The sequence below is a fragment of the Coenobita brevimanus genome, chromosome 9, assembly GCF_032717465.1.
Source record: "Coenobita brevimanus isolate Jiangsu-jjx chromosome 9, ASM3271746v2, whole genome shotgun sequence".
NCBI classification, from domain to species: domain Eukaryota; kingdom Metazoa; phylum Arthropoda; class Malacostraca; order Decapoda; family Coenobitidae; genus Coenobita; species Coenobita brevimanus.
In genome coordinates this window covers 7,526,759-7,545,915 of record NC_136962.1, presented here as the reverse complement: position 1 = coordinate 7,545,915, position 19,157 = coordinate 7,526,759, and the positions used below count along the sequence as shown (strand labels likewise).

The window sequence follows — 19,157 nt, the reverse complement described above, 5'->3', positions numbered from 1 at the left end:
CAAGAATTTTACCTGGCACACTGAGCATTGTAGTATCCCGGTAGTTATTACAGCCATGCTGGTCTCCTTTTCCTTTCCAGGTAGGGGTGACCAAACCCTTTGTCCAGTCAGAAGGAATGATATCAGTCAGCCAAATGGCTTCCATGACTGCATGTAACCCCTTGATCATGGCTTCACCCCTAGCTTTGATCAATTCTGCTGGGATGTCACAAACACCTGATGCTCTACCACATTTCAACCTAGCCACGGCCTTCTTGATTTCATCTAGAGAAGGTACAGCTTCGTCAGTTGGTGGGACAGCATCAGTAGTTGTACATCAGCCAACAGAAGCTCTCCACTGAGACGTTCGGCCATGTACACCTGCTCAAAGTACTCAGCCCAACGAGCCCTATACTCGTTTGTCCTCGACATGAGCCATCCCTCTGCTGTCTGAACAGTTAGTCTGAGAGGTGGGTCATGAGTGGAGCTTCTTCAGGGCTCTGTAGGCGGATCGAAGGTTATTTACATGAAATCAGCTTTCCACCTCCTCAGTGATTTTCTTGACATACCTCTCCTTGTCCCTTTTCAGTAAAACTCGTGCCCATTGAGACAGAAGTCTGCTGTTCCTGATCCTCAGCCAGTCTGGCAGCACGATGCTCCTCAGTTGTGGCCAGCATGCCCCATGAGATGAATCCCCTCCTTGATCTTGGGCAGTCTCCAGTACACTCATTAGCTGCTGCCAGGGTAGCACAGTTAAAGGTATCCCATCATTTAACAGGATGCTCAACAGCGCTGAACACTTCAAATCGATTTGAGACTGCCACTGCATACTCATATGCACACTCCTCATCACTGGTTTTCTCAAGATGGAACCTTTTTAGGTGGCATCTTGAGAATCTCTGTTTTTTATTTGCAGCCTTAAAGTACTGTAGCAGCAACAAGTCTGTGATCACTAGCAAAGAACTCTGCACTCCTGATAACCCTGCAATTCTGAAGGATCCTCCTCCAAGTACTAACAAGAATGGGATCAATCTCCTCAGCAACCCCTCCAGTATTGGGATAACAAATCCAGTGGTAAAGATTTGGCCGCTGGAACCAGGATCCAGCAAATCTTAACTTATGGGATTTTGCAACATCCAGAAGGTAAGTACTATTGGAGTTTCTGATTTCTGGGCCATGGGGACCTACATAATCCCCGAAGCCCTCCCTGTCAGTGCCAGTAACTGCATTAAACCCGCCCAGGACCAGGAGTGTATCTCTTGCGGGGGCACTGTTCCACAACAGAGTCAAGTTTGGTGTAGAATAGCTCTTTCTCTTCAAGGTCACTCATCTCAGTGAGCATACACTGCAATAAGAGAGATGAAGCCCAAGGAGTGCTTCAGTTTCACCAACATTATATGCTCATCAATAGGAGTAACCCTGTTGACACAAGAGACAAAGTGAGCTGCAGCTGCCACAGCAACACCCCTAAGATGGGTACCATCATCACAGCCTGACCAGTAGTATGTGTAACCATCACTATTGATCTCACCATGCCTGGTTTGCCTCACTTCAGAGAGTGCAGCTATGCCGACCCCCCCAGTCGCCCCAATTCTCATGGCAACAAAGACAGTCGATCATCCTTTGAAAGGCTTAGAACGTTCCAAGCCCCCCCCCGCAGTACCTTCCGAAGATTAAACTCGTGCTTGGAGCCTAGGGCTTGTGCGTCCTTTGTACCACCATGACGCGAATCAAAAGGAGGGTTGGGGCTACGGGGTTCCCCCCCATCATTCGGTCACTGGGGTCTGTAGGCTTCACCCAGCAACCATCATGATGGGCGCCAGCATGACAGGACCCAAAAAATCCTACCAGGCCGGCGCCCGAGGGAGGACCTCCCAGCAAAACTGGGTCAGGGTCGGGCAATAAGCACTGACCCCTGTCCCTCTTCATTTTCTTATTTCGCACGGGGTTGTTTTTTGCAGGGAGGGCATTCAAACCCTACCCAACCTCCCAAGTCAGGAGAGGGCTCACCACTAGCCTATGGACAGGGGTGTGGAATCCCTGACTATGGCTATCCAGGTTTTACCTCAGAGTTTTCGTTCTCCCAGGTGGATTGCCAACCAAGGCTAACCAGCTCCACCCACCCTACTAGATGGTCGTTGGCATAAATTGGTCATCCGCCTTTTGACATGTCTTGTTTTTCATCCTGTAGGGTGTCTAGTCACCCTCCCCACTGGTCTAGACCAGTGGGGGTGCCTGTCTAGTAGCCGACGATCCGACCATGGAACAGGTAGTACTGGATTACATGGTACACCCGGCAACAGTTCCGCCTGGGCCCCCCAGTAGCGAAATATAGTAGATGTGGCAGAAGTGTGTGTGTTTGTTCGTCTGTACATGCTCGAAAAATGTTCGGATCGTCAACTCTCTCACTCCATTGTGAACGTGATTCGGCCTTTGAGTTCACTCCACAGATGGCGGTGTGTGGTTATAGGGGAGAGACGGGAGGTCAGGACGGTAGGTGGGTCGGAGTTGGGGGGGACGAACAGCTAGGTTGTTTGTATTGGACATGATAATAGTTTTCCCAGTCATTATTGTGGATCGTTTCAGGTTACTGACACTTTGTATTCCTAACAACAATAAAAAAAATGAAATATTGTTGCATTGCTACCCGTTACAATATATTCCACGATGATTGGATATCCTCCATAACTTATTCCCCCCCCTCCTCTCTCTCTCTCTCTCTCTCTCTCTCTCTCTCTCTCTCTCAGGTCATTAAGCTTATCAGCACAGATTAAAGAGGATTTGTCTTTTAATTAAAACTGCTGACAAAGGCCGATTCACGTTCACAATGGAGTGAGAGAGTTGACGATCCGAACATTTTTCGAACATGTACAAACGAACAAACACACACATTGGTGCCACATCTACTATATCTCGCTACTGGGGGGCCCAGGCGGAACTGTTGCCGGGTGTACCAGTAGCAAAACAGTGTCTGACCTGACAATAGTGATGACAGTGGTGGTGATAATAGTAGTAGTGGTGACAGTGGCAGTGATAATAGTGGGGGAAAATGAGGAATGTAGTGATGATAGTTGTAGTGATAATAGTAGCAGTGGTGACAGTGGGAGTGATAATAGTGAGGGAAGATGAGAAATGTAGTGATGACACTGTAAGTGATAATAGTATTACCGGTGTGGTAGTGGTGATAGTGGGGAATGGTGAATGTAGTGATGATAGTCGTTGTGGCAATAGTATTAGTGGTGATAGTGATAATGATGACAGTGAGGGGATAATGAGGAACGTAGTGATGATAGTGGTAGTGATGATAGTAGTAGTGATGATAGTTGTAATGATAATAGTAGTACCGGTAGTGGTGATAGTGGTAGTGATGAAAGTGGGGGGAAGATGAGGAATGTAGTGATAATACTGGTAGCAATAATGGTAGTAGTGTTGATAGTGGTAGTGATGATAGTGAGGGGATGATGAGGAATGTAGTGGTGACAGTGGTAGTGATAATAGCAGTACCAGTAGTGGTGATACTGGTAGTGATGATAGTGGGAGGAAGATGAGGAATGTAATGATGATAGTGGGGGGGAAGATGAGGAATGCAGTGACGATAGTGGTAGCTATAATAGTGGATGTGATGATAGTGGTAGGAATTATGTTGGCCGTGATGATAGTGGTGGTATGATAGATTTTTAGCAAGGAAAACAACACTGCAAAGTGGTATAACTCCGCCTGAATCAGGTTTTAGGCAGGGCATGACCCCCGTGGGCTGCCCATGCAAAGGGGGTGTACTCTGCGGGTCTGGGGGTCCGTTGGTATGCATAACTATATACCTGGGCAACGCCGGGTACCCCTGCTAGTGCCAGAATTAAAGCATCGGTATAATGGTAATGATAATAATAAAACTTCAGTGTTGAGACTATACTGGTATTTGTATTTACATGTTACACAGTATAGTGATCTATATACAGAGTGCATTGTGCATCAGATGAACATTACAGTATTTACATGTTACACAGTATAGTGATCTATATTGATCTATATACAGAGTGCATTGTGCATCAGATGAACAGTACAGTGCCACAGTGTGTGACATCCGTATATAATATAGTCATAGCTTAAATGTCTGCATGCTATAGTTGGTCTGTGTTCACCTGATGGGCCAGGTGTAATCAGATTGGAGGATAAATTTGACTAGTAACCAAGGAGGCTTATTCCCGCCTCATAACTAAAGCTCATCTGATATCTCATAACCATGATTTAATATTCAAGCTGTGGAAGTGGCCGTTTGTGTCAGATGAAAACATACAGACGGTATTAGGCCGACGTTGTTGTTATTGTTGTGGCCCAGGACTCAGCTGGACGTGAACCCTGTGGACTGCAGGCTGAAATTATTCTCTGCACTCCATCATCCTTCTTTCAGGGGATAGAGAAGGAGCTGAGGAACTTTTACATAACCGGCCAGTGGAGCCACTTGATTAAACCAGTGCCACCACGTGAAGGCTTCCCCTCCAGAGACTTTTGGTTGATATGACTTCGGGATAGCAATCAGTATATCTAAAGTTCTTTGTCTTTTAACTTACACCATAACACTGCTTACAAATTTGGCAGCCATGGCCAATATAGGGATAATGTCGAAGCAAAGCAGTCCAGAATTATATAAGAAAAAAAAAAGGAGTAAAGCCTAGCTTAATGCATACATTGTTATCATAGAACTACAACTAAATCATCATCATTATCATCAAGACTTTTTTTTTCCCCACGTAGGAGGTGAAGCGAAGCAGTGTGTAGTGAGAAAAAAAACGTTGGACATGTTGTTGGCTGGCACCTAACTCGTTCTCTCTCTCGTTCGTTTTTAAAGGCTCCAACATGCTTGCATGTGTCGGCCTTGGTCACCTAATGGCGGCTCTCCACGCTGCACGATCCATTGCAGCCTCCCTGTTCAGTCCCTTAACCCTGAGGTCACACTTAATGACCTCGTCCCATGTCTTTCTCGTTCTACCTCTCATAACCCCACCCCCAATATTAACACTTCTCAACTTCCTCACCCAATTATCATCCCCCATCCTCTCCACATGTCCAAACCACCTCAATCTACCTCTCCTCATCACAACACCAATACACTCCAGTCCCATCCTACCTCTCAACTCTTCCATTGTAAACCCAGATCCTCCAGGCCTTGGACGCAGGGATGCACTGCACATCCACCTAATCATTGTCATTTCTGTACGTCTGAGCCGGCGAATATCTTCCTCTTTCACTGCCCAGGTCTCACTGCCATACAGCATTACACTCCTAACACATGCTGCATACAAAGACCCCTTAGCACGTAGGGAGAGCCCTCTCAATGTCAGGAGAGGCAAGAGCTCCCTGAACTTCTTCCAACCACTTCTCACCCTAGCCACAGAGCTAGCTCCAGCCCCACCTCCACCACACAACATGTCTCCCAAATAACAAAACTCTTCCACACACTCAAGAGATTCACCAACTAGAGAGGAGAAGGAAAAAACTCTACAAGGATATCAGCGCGTGTGGTTTGGCATCTTAAGTCTTCACCAACCCCTCATCAATTTATTCTTGCCAGCTTCAGACAATTTCATTAGGCCTAGAAGAGTGTACAAGTTGTATCCATATTTTTGCATTCATATATAATTATTAACTATATTTTTCATTACCTGTTATTTTATCTACCTGCAGTGTATATGTATATATATCATAACTTACGTCAGACTTACTTTTAGCATATCTCAAGATTCACATAGCAACATAGCATCACATAACTTGCCTCACAGGCATCAGCATCGAACATTCGATACACTGTCACCTTTTTTCCCACGCCCCACTGTGAGCTTAGAGCCGGCAGTAATAGCCAGGGAGTGGGGATAGTAAGACGTACTCATATAGCACTCAGACTTAATACTGTGTAACCCTTTGTACCTAACTGTATAATAGTGTTTGAATAGTTAAAGATTATTTTGTTAAACCAGACTTTATTTAACCTCCAAGCTATTCATTGATACACAGTTTGTGAAGGTATACCAATATACAAGTGTGCTGTGAGTGATTAAGGGAGGAGAGGGAAATGAGGGAAATACCAGCAAGCGACACAGAATGATCATCGTCAAGCCAGCTACCCCAAACATCGAGAGGACGCACATCGCAGTTATCTCCTACAAATGTGCCAGGCCTGACCTTTGGAAGTGGAGGGGTTGGATACAGCTTCATTAACCTCCTCACTGCTACGGTGCTCTCCTAGCTGAATAAAATCGTCTTTTTTTTTTTTTTTTAATGCGAGGAAGAAGGAACCAAAGGCCATGAGCCCGCAGTAACAGTTCCCTCCAAGAGAAAAACAAAATACAATATAGAGCCAAATTCAAGATCCGATCATTTTGAGATGCCTGGACACACTGCGTTTGAAAGACTGGAGATCATAGGCAGCAGGAAATACAGACTGAGGGAGACAGTTCCAGAGCTGACCTGTTGCATAAATGAAAGACTGGGAGTAACGGTTAACTCTTGCATTAGAGAGTTGGACAGAAAAAGGATGAGAGTTTGCTGCCAGACGGGTGCTACGCGCCCGTCGTAGAGGTGGAGGAATGCAAGCAGACAGTTCAGAGGAGCAGTGACCATTAAAGTAGCGATAGAAAAGAGATAAAGATGCAACAGTGCGGCGAAGAGACAGAGGTTGAAGGGAGTCAGTAAGAGGAGGAGAGTTAATGAGACGAAAAGCCTTTGACTCCACCCTATTGAGAAGAGCTGTATGTGGGGAGCCTCCCCACGCATGAGAGTTGTACTCCACACAGGGGCGGATAAAACCCCTGTATAGAGTCAACAATTGTGCAGGGGTAAAGAAAGAGCGGAGTCGGCTTAGCACACCCAATCTCTTGGAAGCAGATTTTACAAGAGATGTAATATGATCTTTCCAAGATAAGTCCTGAGTAAATGAAACCCCAAGCATGTTCAAGGATGATGCAGGATTAAGCTGAATATTATTAAACATTAGTGGGTATACCTGTGGAAGATTTTGTCGGGTTGATAGGTGTAAGACCTGAGTCTTAGATGCATTAAAGACAACCATATTATTTTTACCCCAGTCAGAGATACAAGCCAAATCAGACATTAGGTGTGCCACAGCCTCATCCCTTGCTTGTTGAAGTAACTGTTGAGATGGGCGTTGCGGGAACCGAATGGAAAGGTGAAGGGTGGAGTCGTCAGCGTATGAGTGGATAGGGTTAGATGTACAGCTTAGAAGATCATTGATGAATAAAAGGAAGAGAGTTGGTGATAGGACAGAGCCCTGAGGAACACCACTGTTGATAAATCTAGGAGAAGAACGATGGCCGTCTACAACAGCGGCTATAGAACGACCAGAAAGGAAGCTAGCGATGAAGGCACAGATAGAAGGATAGAAACCGAAGGAGGGCAGTTTGGAAATTAAAGATTTATGCCAGACTCGATCGAAAGCCTTTGAGATGTCAAGTGCAATGGCAAAGCTTTCGCCAAAGTCCCGAAAGGAGGATGACCAGGAGTCTGAAAGGTAGGTGAGAAGATCGCCAGTGGAGCGTCCCTGACGGAACCCATACTGACGATCGGAAAGAAGGTTGTGATAGGAAAGATGCCTTAAAATTTTTCTATTAAGAATTGACTCGAAAACTTTTGAAATACAGGACGTTAAAGCAATTGGACGATAGTTGGAGGGTTGGGAATGGTCACCCTTCTTTGGGACTGGCTGAATGAGAGCAAACTTCCAGCAAGAAGGAAAGGTACAAGTTGACAGACAAAGGCGAAAGAGTTTGCCTAGGCAGGGTGTAAGCACAGAAGCACAGTTCTTGAGAACAACAGGAGGGACCCCATCAGGCCCATATGCCTTGTTAGTACTGAGGCCAGTGATGGCAGAAAATACATCACCTGAAGAAATTTTAATGTCAGCCATGAGGAAGTCAGAGGTAGTAAGATTACACTAAAACTTGTATCTTAGTGAGGCCCATATCTTATGTGGCAAAGGAGGCTTGGTAGCACCTCTTCCTTAGCGATGTATTTTGCATATCAAACCTTATATTGCCTTGTTTGTTATTTATTTCACCTTAATATTGACAAAGTTTGCATCAGTTATACAGAGGAGGACAATGAATTAAACTGTGCAGACTAAACAGGTAAGGAATGGGTGTTACCAAAGCTCAGTAGTCACTTAATACACCTCTATGCAATTAGCTCACTAATCTCCAAACTTGAAATTAAGGCCAGTGTCCTTCACGTTGTCCCTGATCCATTGGTCCATCTCTTGGTTCAGTTCTGGAGAGAAGTGGTTCTTCCAGTCGCCCTTTATCCCTAGAATAAAGAAAAAAAGTGTTCATACTTCTCTCTCTCTCTCTCTCTCTCTCTCTCTCTCTCTCTCTCTCTCTCTCTCTCTCTCTCTCACCTTTCCTAAACATGCCACCCTGCTTCTTCCACACATCCTCGTTGTAGAACGCTTTGTCAATCGGTTCCCCTCGGGTTTCCATAGACGAGAAGCTGGTGAACTCGGCAATCTGCAGAATGCAGAAGGAAGTCAATAATAATAATAATAATAATAATAATAATAATAATAATAATAATAATAATAAAAGTAATAAGCAGAAGAATGGTAATATTAACGATAATGTTAAAAATAATAATAATAATAATAATAATAATAATCTATCTATCTACCTATCTATAGCCCGACGCCCTAATCCCGCAAAGGGTGGCCACAGACAAAACTCCTCCAAGTCGCTCTGTCATCCACCATTTGACTACCTTCCCCCCTACTCACTCCCCCCCTCCCTCATATACCTCTCAACTCCATCCCTCCACCTCATCCTCGGTCTTCCCCTCCCTCTCCCTCCCTCCATCTCACCTAAATACACCCTCTTAGTCAGTCTTTCATTCTCCATTCTCTCCACATGTCCAAACCACCTCAGTGTATTTCTCTTTATCTTCTCAACCACATCCACATCCACCCCACAGCGTTCCTTCACTTCTTCATTCGTCAACCTGTCCCTCCACGTCACTCCACATGTTCCTCTCAAGTAACTCATTTCCACTGCTCTCACTCTTCACTTGTTCCCTTCTTGCAAGGTCCACGCCTCGCTTCCATACGTCAGGGTAGGGATCACAATACTATCATGCAGTGACTTTAACTTCCATACTCACCTCCCTATTTCTCATCACTGCTTTCAGTGAACCAACAACCTTCCTTCCCTGCTGTACCCTTTCATGCACTTCATCCTCCAAAGTTCCATCCCTACTCATCACACTACCCAAGTACTCGAATGCACTCACATTCTCCATATTCTCGCCATCAAACCACACCGTGCATTCTGTGACTTCATTCCTCTCAAACACCATAACATTACTTTTGTTTACATTAACTTTCAGATTCCTCCTCCTGCACACTGTCCCAAATTCATTCACCAAACCTTGCAACTCCCATTCATCTTCACTCAACAATACTGTATCATCAACAAACAACAGCACCAGAATCTTCCAAATCTCACCCTCATTCAGTAGAGCCAGCCCCACATCCACTGCCCTACCTTGCACCTTCTTTACAACCCCATCCACGTATACATTAAACAGCCATGGAGACATCATACAACCCTGTTTCAGTCCCACACTGAGATCAAAGAACTCACTCAGCACACCATCCACTTGCACCGTAGTCCTAGTTCCTTCGTACATACTCTTCACAGCACTCAACAATTTCCCCTCCACTCCATATATTCTTAATACCTTCCACATACCTTGTCTATCTATTCTGTCATAAGCTTTCTCCAAGTCCATGAAGGCAGCATACACTTTCTTTCCCTTCTCTAGATACTTCTCCACTAAACATCTTATAACAAATATCTGATCTACACACCCTTTTCCCTTCCTAAATCCCCCTTGTTCTTCTCCAACTAGCTCCTCTGTCATATGCCTAACCCTATCAATGAGTATTCTACCATATATTTTACCAGTCACACTAAGAAGGCAAATACCCCTATGGTTACCACATACTTCTCTCTCCCCTTTTCCTTTGTATAAAGGAATAATTATACCTGATTTCCAGTCCTCTGGAACCCTTCCCTCTTCCCAAGCCAATCTACACAACTTCCATATCCACTCCACTACAATCTCACCCCCATACCTAAGCATTTCACCACACACTCCATCAATTCCTGGGACCTTTCCCATCTTGATCTTCTTCATTGCTTCCACTATTTCCGTCCTACTAATCTCTTCCTCTTCTCATCTCTCCTTCTCCCAGCCATTCCCCAACCACTTCTACTCTCACTGCTCTCACTCTCTACATTCAACAAATCCTCAAAGTGCTCCTTCCATCTCCTCAATTTCACTCTCTTCTTCACCAACAATCTATTATTCCTATCTTTCACTCCCCTACTATTTCCCCTTTCACACTGCCTTACTTTCTTTACCTCCTTCCAAAACAATATCTTACTCTCCCTCCATTTCACACTTAGATTCCTTCCAAACTCCTCATCCACTTTCTTCATACTCTCCTTCACCAATCTCTTCACATCCCTTCTCCTGCTCACATATACCTCTCTCTTCTTTCTCTCATCTTCTCCCCTACCTCTACTCGCTAACCATTCACTATATGCCTTCTTCTTTTGTTCCACAGCTCGTTCCACCTCATCATTCCACCATGCTGTCCATTGCACACCCCTGCATCTCCTCCTCACTCCACAAACTACCTCACACGCTGCGCCTATCTCTTCCGTGAATATCTTACATACGTCTTCCACCCCTTCCATCTGCTGTAACTCATACCTTCCCAATCTTTCTTCCACTATGCTCTTATACTCTGCCATTTTCTCACTGTCTTGCAATTTCTCCACTATTCTCACAGGAGCTGTTTCCTCCTGTCTTCCCCTTCGTCTCCTCAACCATGACCTGTGGATCATCTTATGCTGCAAGTAGGTGTTGGCTATTGCTAACCCCTTACCAGCACAGATGTCCACCAAAGCACTACCATTCCCATCTACGTCAGCTGGCACACCCCACTGACCAACCACTCCATCCACTCGTACATTCCCAACTTTGCCATTCATGTCTCGAATCAAAAACACTCTCTCACTCCTCTCAGACTTGTCCATACATGCTTCTACACTCGCCCAAAACTCATCTTTCACTCTTGCCACTCGGTCCTCTGTCAGCTCATATACACACACAAACGCCCATGCTTGTATACCTACTTTCATCCTCACCCATACAATCCTTGCACCTTCTGTTCCATACTCTCTTATATTCTCCTTCAACTTCTTACTTACCATCAGACATACTCCCTCTCTTGCCCTCTCCTGCACATATTCCTAAACCATATTCCCATTCTTTGACCCTTTCACCTTTCCATTTAGTTTCAGTCAATCCACATATATCCACTCTTGCATCCTCAAGCACCTGCACAATCTCTCTCACACTTCGTCATTCACTCCTCTTACATTCCATGTCCCCACCCTCAGAATGTCCTTTGTCCATTCTTTAGTCGTCAATGTATGGTCCGTCCGGGTCCGAGGCACTTTATTCGCTTGTTTTGTTAGTTATTTTTATGGAGTGGGGCACTAACCCACCACCAGCCCTTTTAGTCGCCTCATACGACAAGCAGGGATACTGGGGGAGTATTCTTGAAACCCCCCTACCCACCCAAGGGCAGGGTGAGGAGTAGCAATGTCCAGACAGCCCAAATTTGCCCAATCTAATGGGCCACGCTTCCATTCACTCATCATTCAAGCCCCCGGAATCCTGGCTCTATCAAATACGCCAAAAACATTCATTACATTCTGTAGCTTCACATAAACATATCCGATTGAGTCAATCCGGACACCACCACGTTAAAAAGGGGTGCCAAAAATCCCTGATCATGCACTTCCCCTCACAACATTCATCCAGCTAGTTCGATCTCTTGTCAGTTCCCTAGCCTCACCGACTTCCAAACCTCTCTTCCTCACACACTCATCCACTGTATCTCTCCACCTTCTCCTTGGCCTGCCTTGCCTCCTCTCTCCTTCAAATTCGCTTAGATATACCTTTTTCACCACTCTATTATTATCCATTCTCTCCACATGACCATACCATCTCAGTACACTCTCTTCGATTCTGGTGTCCACAGACTTCCTCACTCCACACCTTTCACGAATCACATTATTTCATATCCTATCCACCCTCTGTACTCCACATACATTCCTCAGCAGTCCCATCTCCACTGCTCTTACTCTTGACTTTTCATTTTCATGCCACACCATAGTCTCACACCCACATGTTAAAGTTGACACTAACACCCTTATGTAAGCCTTGTGCAGCTGCAACACTCAGGCCTCTGTTTCTTATCAAGGCCTTCATTGCACCTGCTACCTTTCTTCCTTGTGTCACTCTACTTTCAACTTCTTTTGCTCATTTTCCTTTTTTCTATCACTGTACCCGGGTATTTGAACTCTCTCACCAATTCCAGTCTCTCTCCATTCACTGTAACATGCCATTGGGAGTCACCTTCTCTCTCAGTAACCATTACTTTATCCTTCCCTACATTTACTCTCAAGGCACGACGCTCACAGACATCAGTAAAACACTGCACTTGCCTGCCAAGTTCTTGTCCGGTACTTGTCAACATTACTACATAATCAGCATACAACAAATTTGACATATTCAATTCATCACCATTCATTACCAACGCCATCCCTCTCTCCATTACTCGTGTTATTACTTCTCTCATCACCCCATCCATATATATATTGAACAACAACAATGGGGACATCACACAACCTTGTCGCACACCCATACTGATCATGAACCATTCTCTTAGATGTCCATTAACCCTTACATATGCTTCGCTACCATCATAAAAACTCTTGACAGCACTTAGCAGCTTACCATTTACACCATACATGCGCAAAACTTTCCACAATCCCTCTGTCTACTTTGTCGTATGCTTTTTCCAGATCTATGTTTGTCATAAACATCTTATGGTCCTTCTCACAAGCCTTCTCTGCTATCTGTCTCAATCCAAATACTTGATCCACACATTCTCTGCCACTCCTAAAGCCACCCTGTTCATCACTCACTAGGACTTCTGATATCGCTCTTACTTTATAAAAATTCTTCCATATGCCTTCCCTACCACACTCAATAAACTTATGCCATGATAATTCTTGCGTTCACTTCGCTCACCTTTATTTTTGTACAGGGGTACAATCACAACTTTTTTTCACTCTGCAGGCACAGTTTCACTTATCCATGCCTTCTTACGTATCTCCAACAAGCACTTCATTCCACTCTCTCCACTTCACTTATACACCTCATCAACCCCAACTGCTCTCCCATTTTGCAGCTGCCTCACAGCACTCTTCACCTGTGGGAGTGTCACGTCTCCTGGCACTCCATTCCTTCTCCGCACCCCCCCCCCCCCAACCAATCATATTTATAGCCGCTCTGCTCTCTCTATTCCCATTCTTCAGGCTTTCAAAATATTCTGTCCATCTGGTCCTTACTTCATCTCCATGGGTTAATAATCTACCACCTGCATCCTTCACACCACCACATTTCTTTCCGCTTTCACTTCTACATTTCCGCACCTCGTTCCAGAATAACTTCCTCTTTTCAGAGTAATTTGCATTCATTTTTCTTCCCAGATCATCATTTACCTCCTTTTTCCTCTTCACTAGTCTCTTTACGTGCTTCTTGCTCTCAATATACTCAGTTCTTATTTCAACTGAACCCCTATCCTGTAACCACTTTAGCCACTTCTTCTTTTCCTCCACTGCTCTCTTAACCTCCTCATCCCACCATGCTGTACCTTTCTTCTTTGTTGTTACTCTTGCCACACCACACACCACTTTAGGATTCCTAACCAAGCAATCCCTACGTGCATTCCACCAGCTGTCCAGATTCATTTCATTCCACTGATTTTAACTCCTCCTCTACTTTGGTCCATTAATCATCTGCCATTTCTTTGATCCTCGGCTTCTCAACTTTCAGTCTTTCTCCCTGACTGCTCCTCTCCCTCCTGATCCACATCACTCCTCTCAGCTTGATCTTGCATACCACAATCATATGATCTGACAGACCTCCACATCGTCCTCTCACAGCCCTCGTATCAGCAACCATTCCCATCATCGACCTCTCTACGAGCACGTAATCAATTAGGCTTCTTTCAACACGATCCCTGTTTCCTCTATACCATGTATATTTATGTGCATCTTTGTGTTTGAAATACGAGTTACAAATGCACAACCTCCTCTCCTGACACATATCCTTTAGTCACTTCCTATTATCGTTTCCTCCTGGTACTCCATAACAAACCATTATGTCATCCTCAGGACCATTCATATCCCCCATTATGATCACCTTGTAGCTCCTGGGCATTTCTCTCACTGCTTCATCCAGCTCATCCCATAATCTTTCTCTCTCTCACTCCTGTCCTCACACGGTGCATATGCTACAATCATATAATAATAATAATAATAATAATAATAATGACTTTAAACATAACGATGATGATGGTGATGATATCATCATCATGGTCATCATCATCATCACCAATACCATCATCACCCCTATCCTCCTCCTCTTCCTCATCATCATCACCATATATCATTATCATAGTCTTCATTTTTTTTTTCCCCGGTCCAGTGATCGGTTGAGTCAGGATCCAGAGACATTGAGAAAGAAATTACGTAGATGGGAGAAGTATCAAGGTTCGTAGCACTTATTCCTCAGCTATTTATCTGGACGATTATGGTTTAAGATTCTTGTGTATGTTTTCCGTATCTGTTAATATCGTTGACATCAGTAGGTTGTAAGATGATGTTGAGGTGTTGTGTTCTGAATACATCTCGAAGGAAGGTGTGTTACCAAGTGTACAGAACCAGTTACAACGCCATCCAGAATGATTCCGTTGACTCTCATGTGAAGAGAGAGAGAGAGAGAGAGAGAGAGAGAGAGAGAGAGAGAGAGAGAGAGAGAGAGAGAGAGAGAGAGAATGTCCATCCATCCATCCATTGCCAGACGCCATGTATCCCAAATGGGGTGGCCAATGGCTTAGAGTTAATTGTTTTTACAGGGAGGGGCACTAATCCTCCACCAACCCCACTTGACGTAGGGATGCCAACGGCATCTGGTGTTCCCAGGCGGTCACCCATCCAAGTACTAACCAGACCCAACGTTACTGGTAAATCTTTGAGATTTACGTATCCTTGCTGACTGCACTGTATAATGTGGGATGCAGGCTAATCCCACCTAACAACTACACGTGTTCCATCAGTGACCGTCAGTCATAAGTGGCTTCCTTACACCTTGGCGGACTCAGTTTTTAGTAACAGGGGTCGGTATTCTCGTCAGGTAAGGAGGCGTCTTGCCACCTCTTCCTTAACGATTTATTTTTTAAACTATCCATTCATACCCTCTTTTTTTGCTTCTTGTATCATTTTAACGTCGACCTAGATTACATGAATAATACACAAGAATATAGTAAAGGAGCAGACTCAGGAATAAACTTGTAAGGAAGAGGTGTTGAGTAAGCTTCCTAACCATACGAGTTTCTCCTATTCACCTAGAATACAGTAACGGAGCAGACTCAAGAATAAACCGGTAAGGAAGTGATGTTGAGGTAGCCTCCTAGCCGCACGAGTGTCTCCTACTCACCTTCTTGAGTTGTTCCTCCGACAAGTTTTTGCCGAGGAATTTGTTAATGTTCCGCAGCTGCCCCATGATGTCGTCCTTCATGTCCTCGTAGGTGGTGAAGTAAAGGTTGGGGTTGTCTCTCTGCCTCCAGGCTTGTAGCACGTGCGGCCAGTACGGGCAGAATAGGACTAGTACCACCAGGACAGAAAATAAAGGAACAGGAAAGTTAATATTATAAGTAGATGCATAAATACACACATACAAACGTGCAGTCTCCAGCAAAAGTCAAGTGACCGGCTCGACGAGCAGGTTGGTATATGTGGCACCGCCGCACCCCCAGTTTCACCCCCCCCCCCGACCCTTTCTCGTTCCCATTCATTCATCTGCCCTCCACCCTCCCCACATTCAAGGGCAACAGAGTAACGCCTGCTTGCGTTGTCTCAACCACTCTTCCGTCATTCATTTGTCTTGGGAAATAATGGTTTTGTTATGATAACGAATAAAAACACATTACATAGTGTTTTACTCCATAGTAATTTATACAGCACGATCTGAACGCAGGGTGATATGAAATAGTCGTATGATAGTGAGCTCTGTAATCATACAATTTATCATTTTGACGGTTGTATCCAGTCAGTGTGTAACATTAAACAGTCGGAAGCTATAAGCAGATGTTTGTAGTGGTCGGTGGTGTGTTCCTTCCCTTACTCGATGTATGTAATCATTGTTACTTTACAAACTGTATTATGGTCATTACCATTAATTACTACGAATACCCCATGTGTGATAATAGCAAAGTGTTGCTGATATGTAAAACACATGATCAGTAATATGTTGGTTACTGATGTCTTAATACATGATATCGGATAACGTTGGGCAACAGGGACTGGATGACAGTTCGTCTGGTGGTTAAACCGCCTAAGCTGGTCAAGCCGAGGCCATGACATTGTTGCTGGCATTACCAAAGGTTAGTCAATATTTAGACGCCATTCATTGCTGCTGACAGTATTGTAAGTATGAAGGTCAATTTCATACACAGGACAGCCAACAGTACAGTGAGCCGCCTGGTGTGCTGACCCCGGGCGCACCATACAACCAGGGCCGGATTACCAGGTATAGGCAAATTGGGCAACTGCCTACCAGGCCACGGCCTGTCACAGGCCATCCAGACTTCCAGAGCGGAATAAATATACGCTTTGGGCGTCCAAATAACGGCCATCACCCATCAGGCCATAAAAAAAGGCCATTATAGGTCATGCCAACAGTTCACCAGAGATAACGGAAAAAATAGATCTATATGTTGCAGGCCAACCGTCTGCGTTGCCTACCAGGGCACAGCATGGTTAATCCGGCGCTGCATACAACCAACCCCCTCCACCCCTTGCCTCAGCCACTTATCGCCACTCACTCCAGCAAGAGACCCGCCACCACCTGATAACAATATCAGGAATATAACCTTGCCTTATATAGTTATAATTGCAATAGGGTGTAATTTGCGATTCACACGTTTATAACACGACAAATTTTTCGAAAAAGGTAACCAATAACTAAACTGGCCAAATGGATGAACTGCATAGTAACCAAACAAACTTGTATCGATTGCAGCTTACGCTAATCAACATTATCGTGCCATACAACAGATAATTCAGTTTATTCGTTTTCAGCGAGAACGTTTTCAACAAAGGTTTGACGGGTCACAGTTGACACTGGTCAGTGTTACTTATAGCAACGTAACAGACGTAGCGGTCAGGTTAACCTTATGATTATTTGCTCTTCAACTTGTGTCCCATGTCTGTTACTACTTTCCTCTATCTCTGTGTGGCCATGGTTTTTCCCATTAACTGTCGTCAGCCGAAACGTCAATTGCCACAGAGAGGGAAGGATGTTAAAATGGACAAACGGTTTTGGTTACGCAAATATTTAATAAGGAAGACTAACTGACTACCGGTATATTTAAGAACGCATTTTAAAACGATATGAAACAATGGGGTCAGACATTGGCTTTATATGATACTGGAATGTTGTGGGTAACTGAGGGAGTGATAAGGTAACCCTGTCAACACCGAGTAGGGCCACCCACCATCTTTGCTATCGCCCTGTTCCAGTTGCCCTACAATAACTTGTGGTATGGTGACAACAGTGAATGTTTTACTAGAGACCTGGTGTTTTAGCCTGACATACCCTGCAGAGTTAAAGGCTACATTCAAACTAATGTATTATAATCCACTATTGCACTGCATATCTGACTGACTAACATGTAGAAAATAAGGTCTTACTGTGTACTGATCATTAAATGGTTATTTGCCATATTATTACACTATAAATATCACTATTATATGGCGCAGTGGACAATATTGTAATGCACACTTCATGGTGATAATAAAGACGTGTTTATGAGCACTGGTGGAAAACACACACACACACACACACACACACACACACACACACACACACACATTCACACACTATCCACCCCGGGCAGAGCCGTCGACCCAAGGCCCATTTCCCTCTCCCCATGACCCATTTCCCTCTCCCCATGACCCATTTCCCTCTCCCCATGGCCCATTTCCCTCTCCCCATGCCCCCATCACAACGTGTGACGGTCAGCTACCCCCGCACACACCATCGACCACTACACACATCTACTTATAGCTTCCGGCTGTTTCATGTTACACATTGGGTGGATACAACCATCAGAATTATAAATTGTATGATTACAGACCTCACTGTCATACGAATATATTACTATTTCATCCTGCGTTCAGATCGTGGTGTATAAATATGCAATGGAACACTGTGTAATGTGTTTTTATTCGTTATCATAACAAAACCATTATCTCCCAAGACAAATGGATGACGGAAGAGTGGTTGAGACAATGCGACAAGGCCTTACTCTCTTGCCCTTCAATGTGGAGAGGGTGGAGGGTAGACGAATGAATGGGAACGAGGGATGGGGGGGGGGAACTGGGGGTACGGCGGTGTCACATAATACCAACCAGCTCGTCGAGCCGGTCGCTCGACTTTTGCTGGAGACTGTACATGCATACAAACATGTACTCGTACATATCCATACAGTAAATTAATACGAACAGTATAACACCAGTTCCACGAAGACAGAAAATAAATGAAAGCATACCCCATGATCTAAGTAGGGGAGATCAGCCAGACAGCGGGGAATCCCCGCCTGCATGACGTCACACGCACCCCACTGCCTTCCCAATCCTTGCTCTCAAGGCTGGCTGGCTGGCGTCGGCATGGACGCGCTATCTGAGATTCGACCACACTGCTTCATTCATAGCTTCATCTCTCCTACAGTATGTTTTGTCTTTATAACCATTTACCATAACCATAGTTAATACGCCAATAATTTACATTATCGTCCGCCTGTAACATTCCACAGCAGGACTTAATTTATGCTTCTCCTATCTGTCTATCTATATTTTTTGTTTTATACTTAATCGCACCTTCCCACCACGGTGGGGTACCGATACGACTAAGGAACAAAAATAACAAAATAATAAAAACCTCCACACACATATACACATTCCATCACTTTC

The 19,157-nt window shown here is 44.6% G+C and overlaps 1 protein-coding gene across 1 annotated transcript in view; it reads right to left on the bottom strand.

Moving 5' to 3' along the window:
- Positions 1 to 264: 264 nt before the first annotated feature.
- The window catches only part of LOC145409524 (sulfotransferase 1C4-like), an 85,022-nt gene continuing 66,129 nt past the window's right edge, over positions 265 to 19,157 (bottom strand). Inside the window, exons 5-10 of the mRNA XM_080279916.1 lie at positions 15,622 to 15,788; positions 8,384 to 8,492; positions 8,181 to 8,292; positions 997 to 1,249; positions 549 to 715; positions 265 to 442 (exon numbers count right to left, since the gene is read on the bottom strand). Of these exons, the coding sequence (XP_080136042.1) occupies positions 265 to 442; positions 549 to 715; positions 997 to 1,249; positions 8,181 to 8,292; positions 8,384 to 8,492; positions 15,622 to 15,788 (986 nt within the window). The remainder of the gene's footprint in view (positions 443 to 548; positions 716 to 996; positions 1,250 to 8,180; positions 8,293 to 8,383; positions 8,493 to 15,621; positions 15,789 to 19,157) is intronic.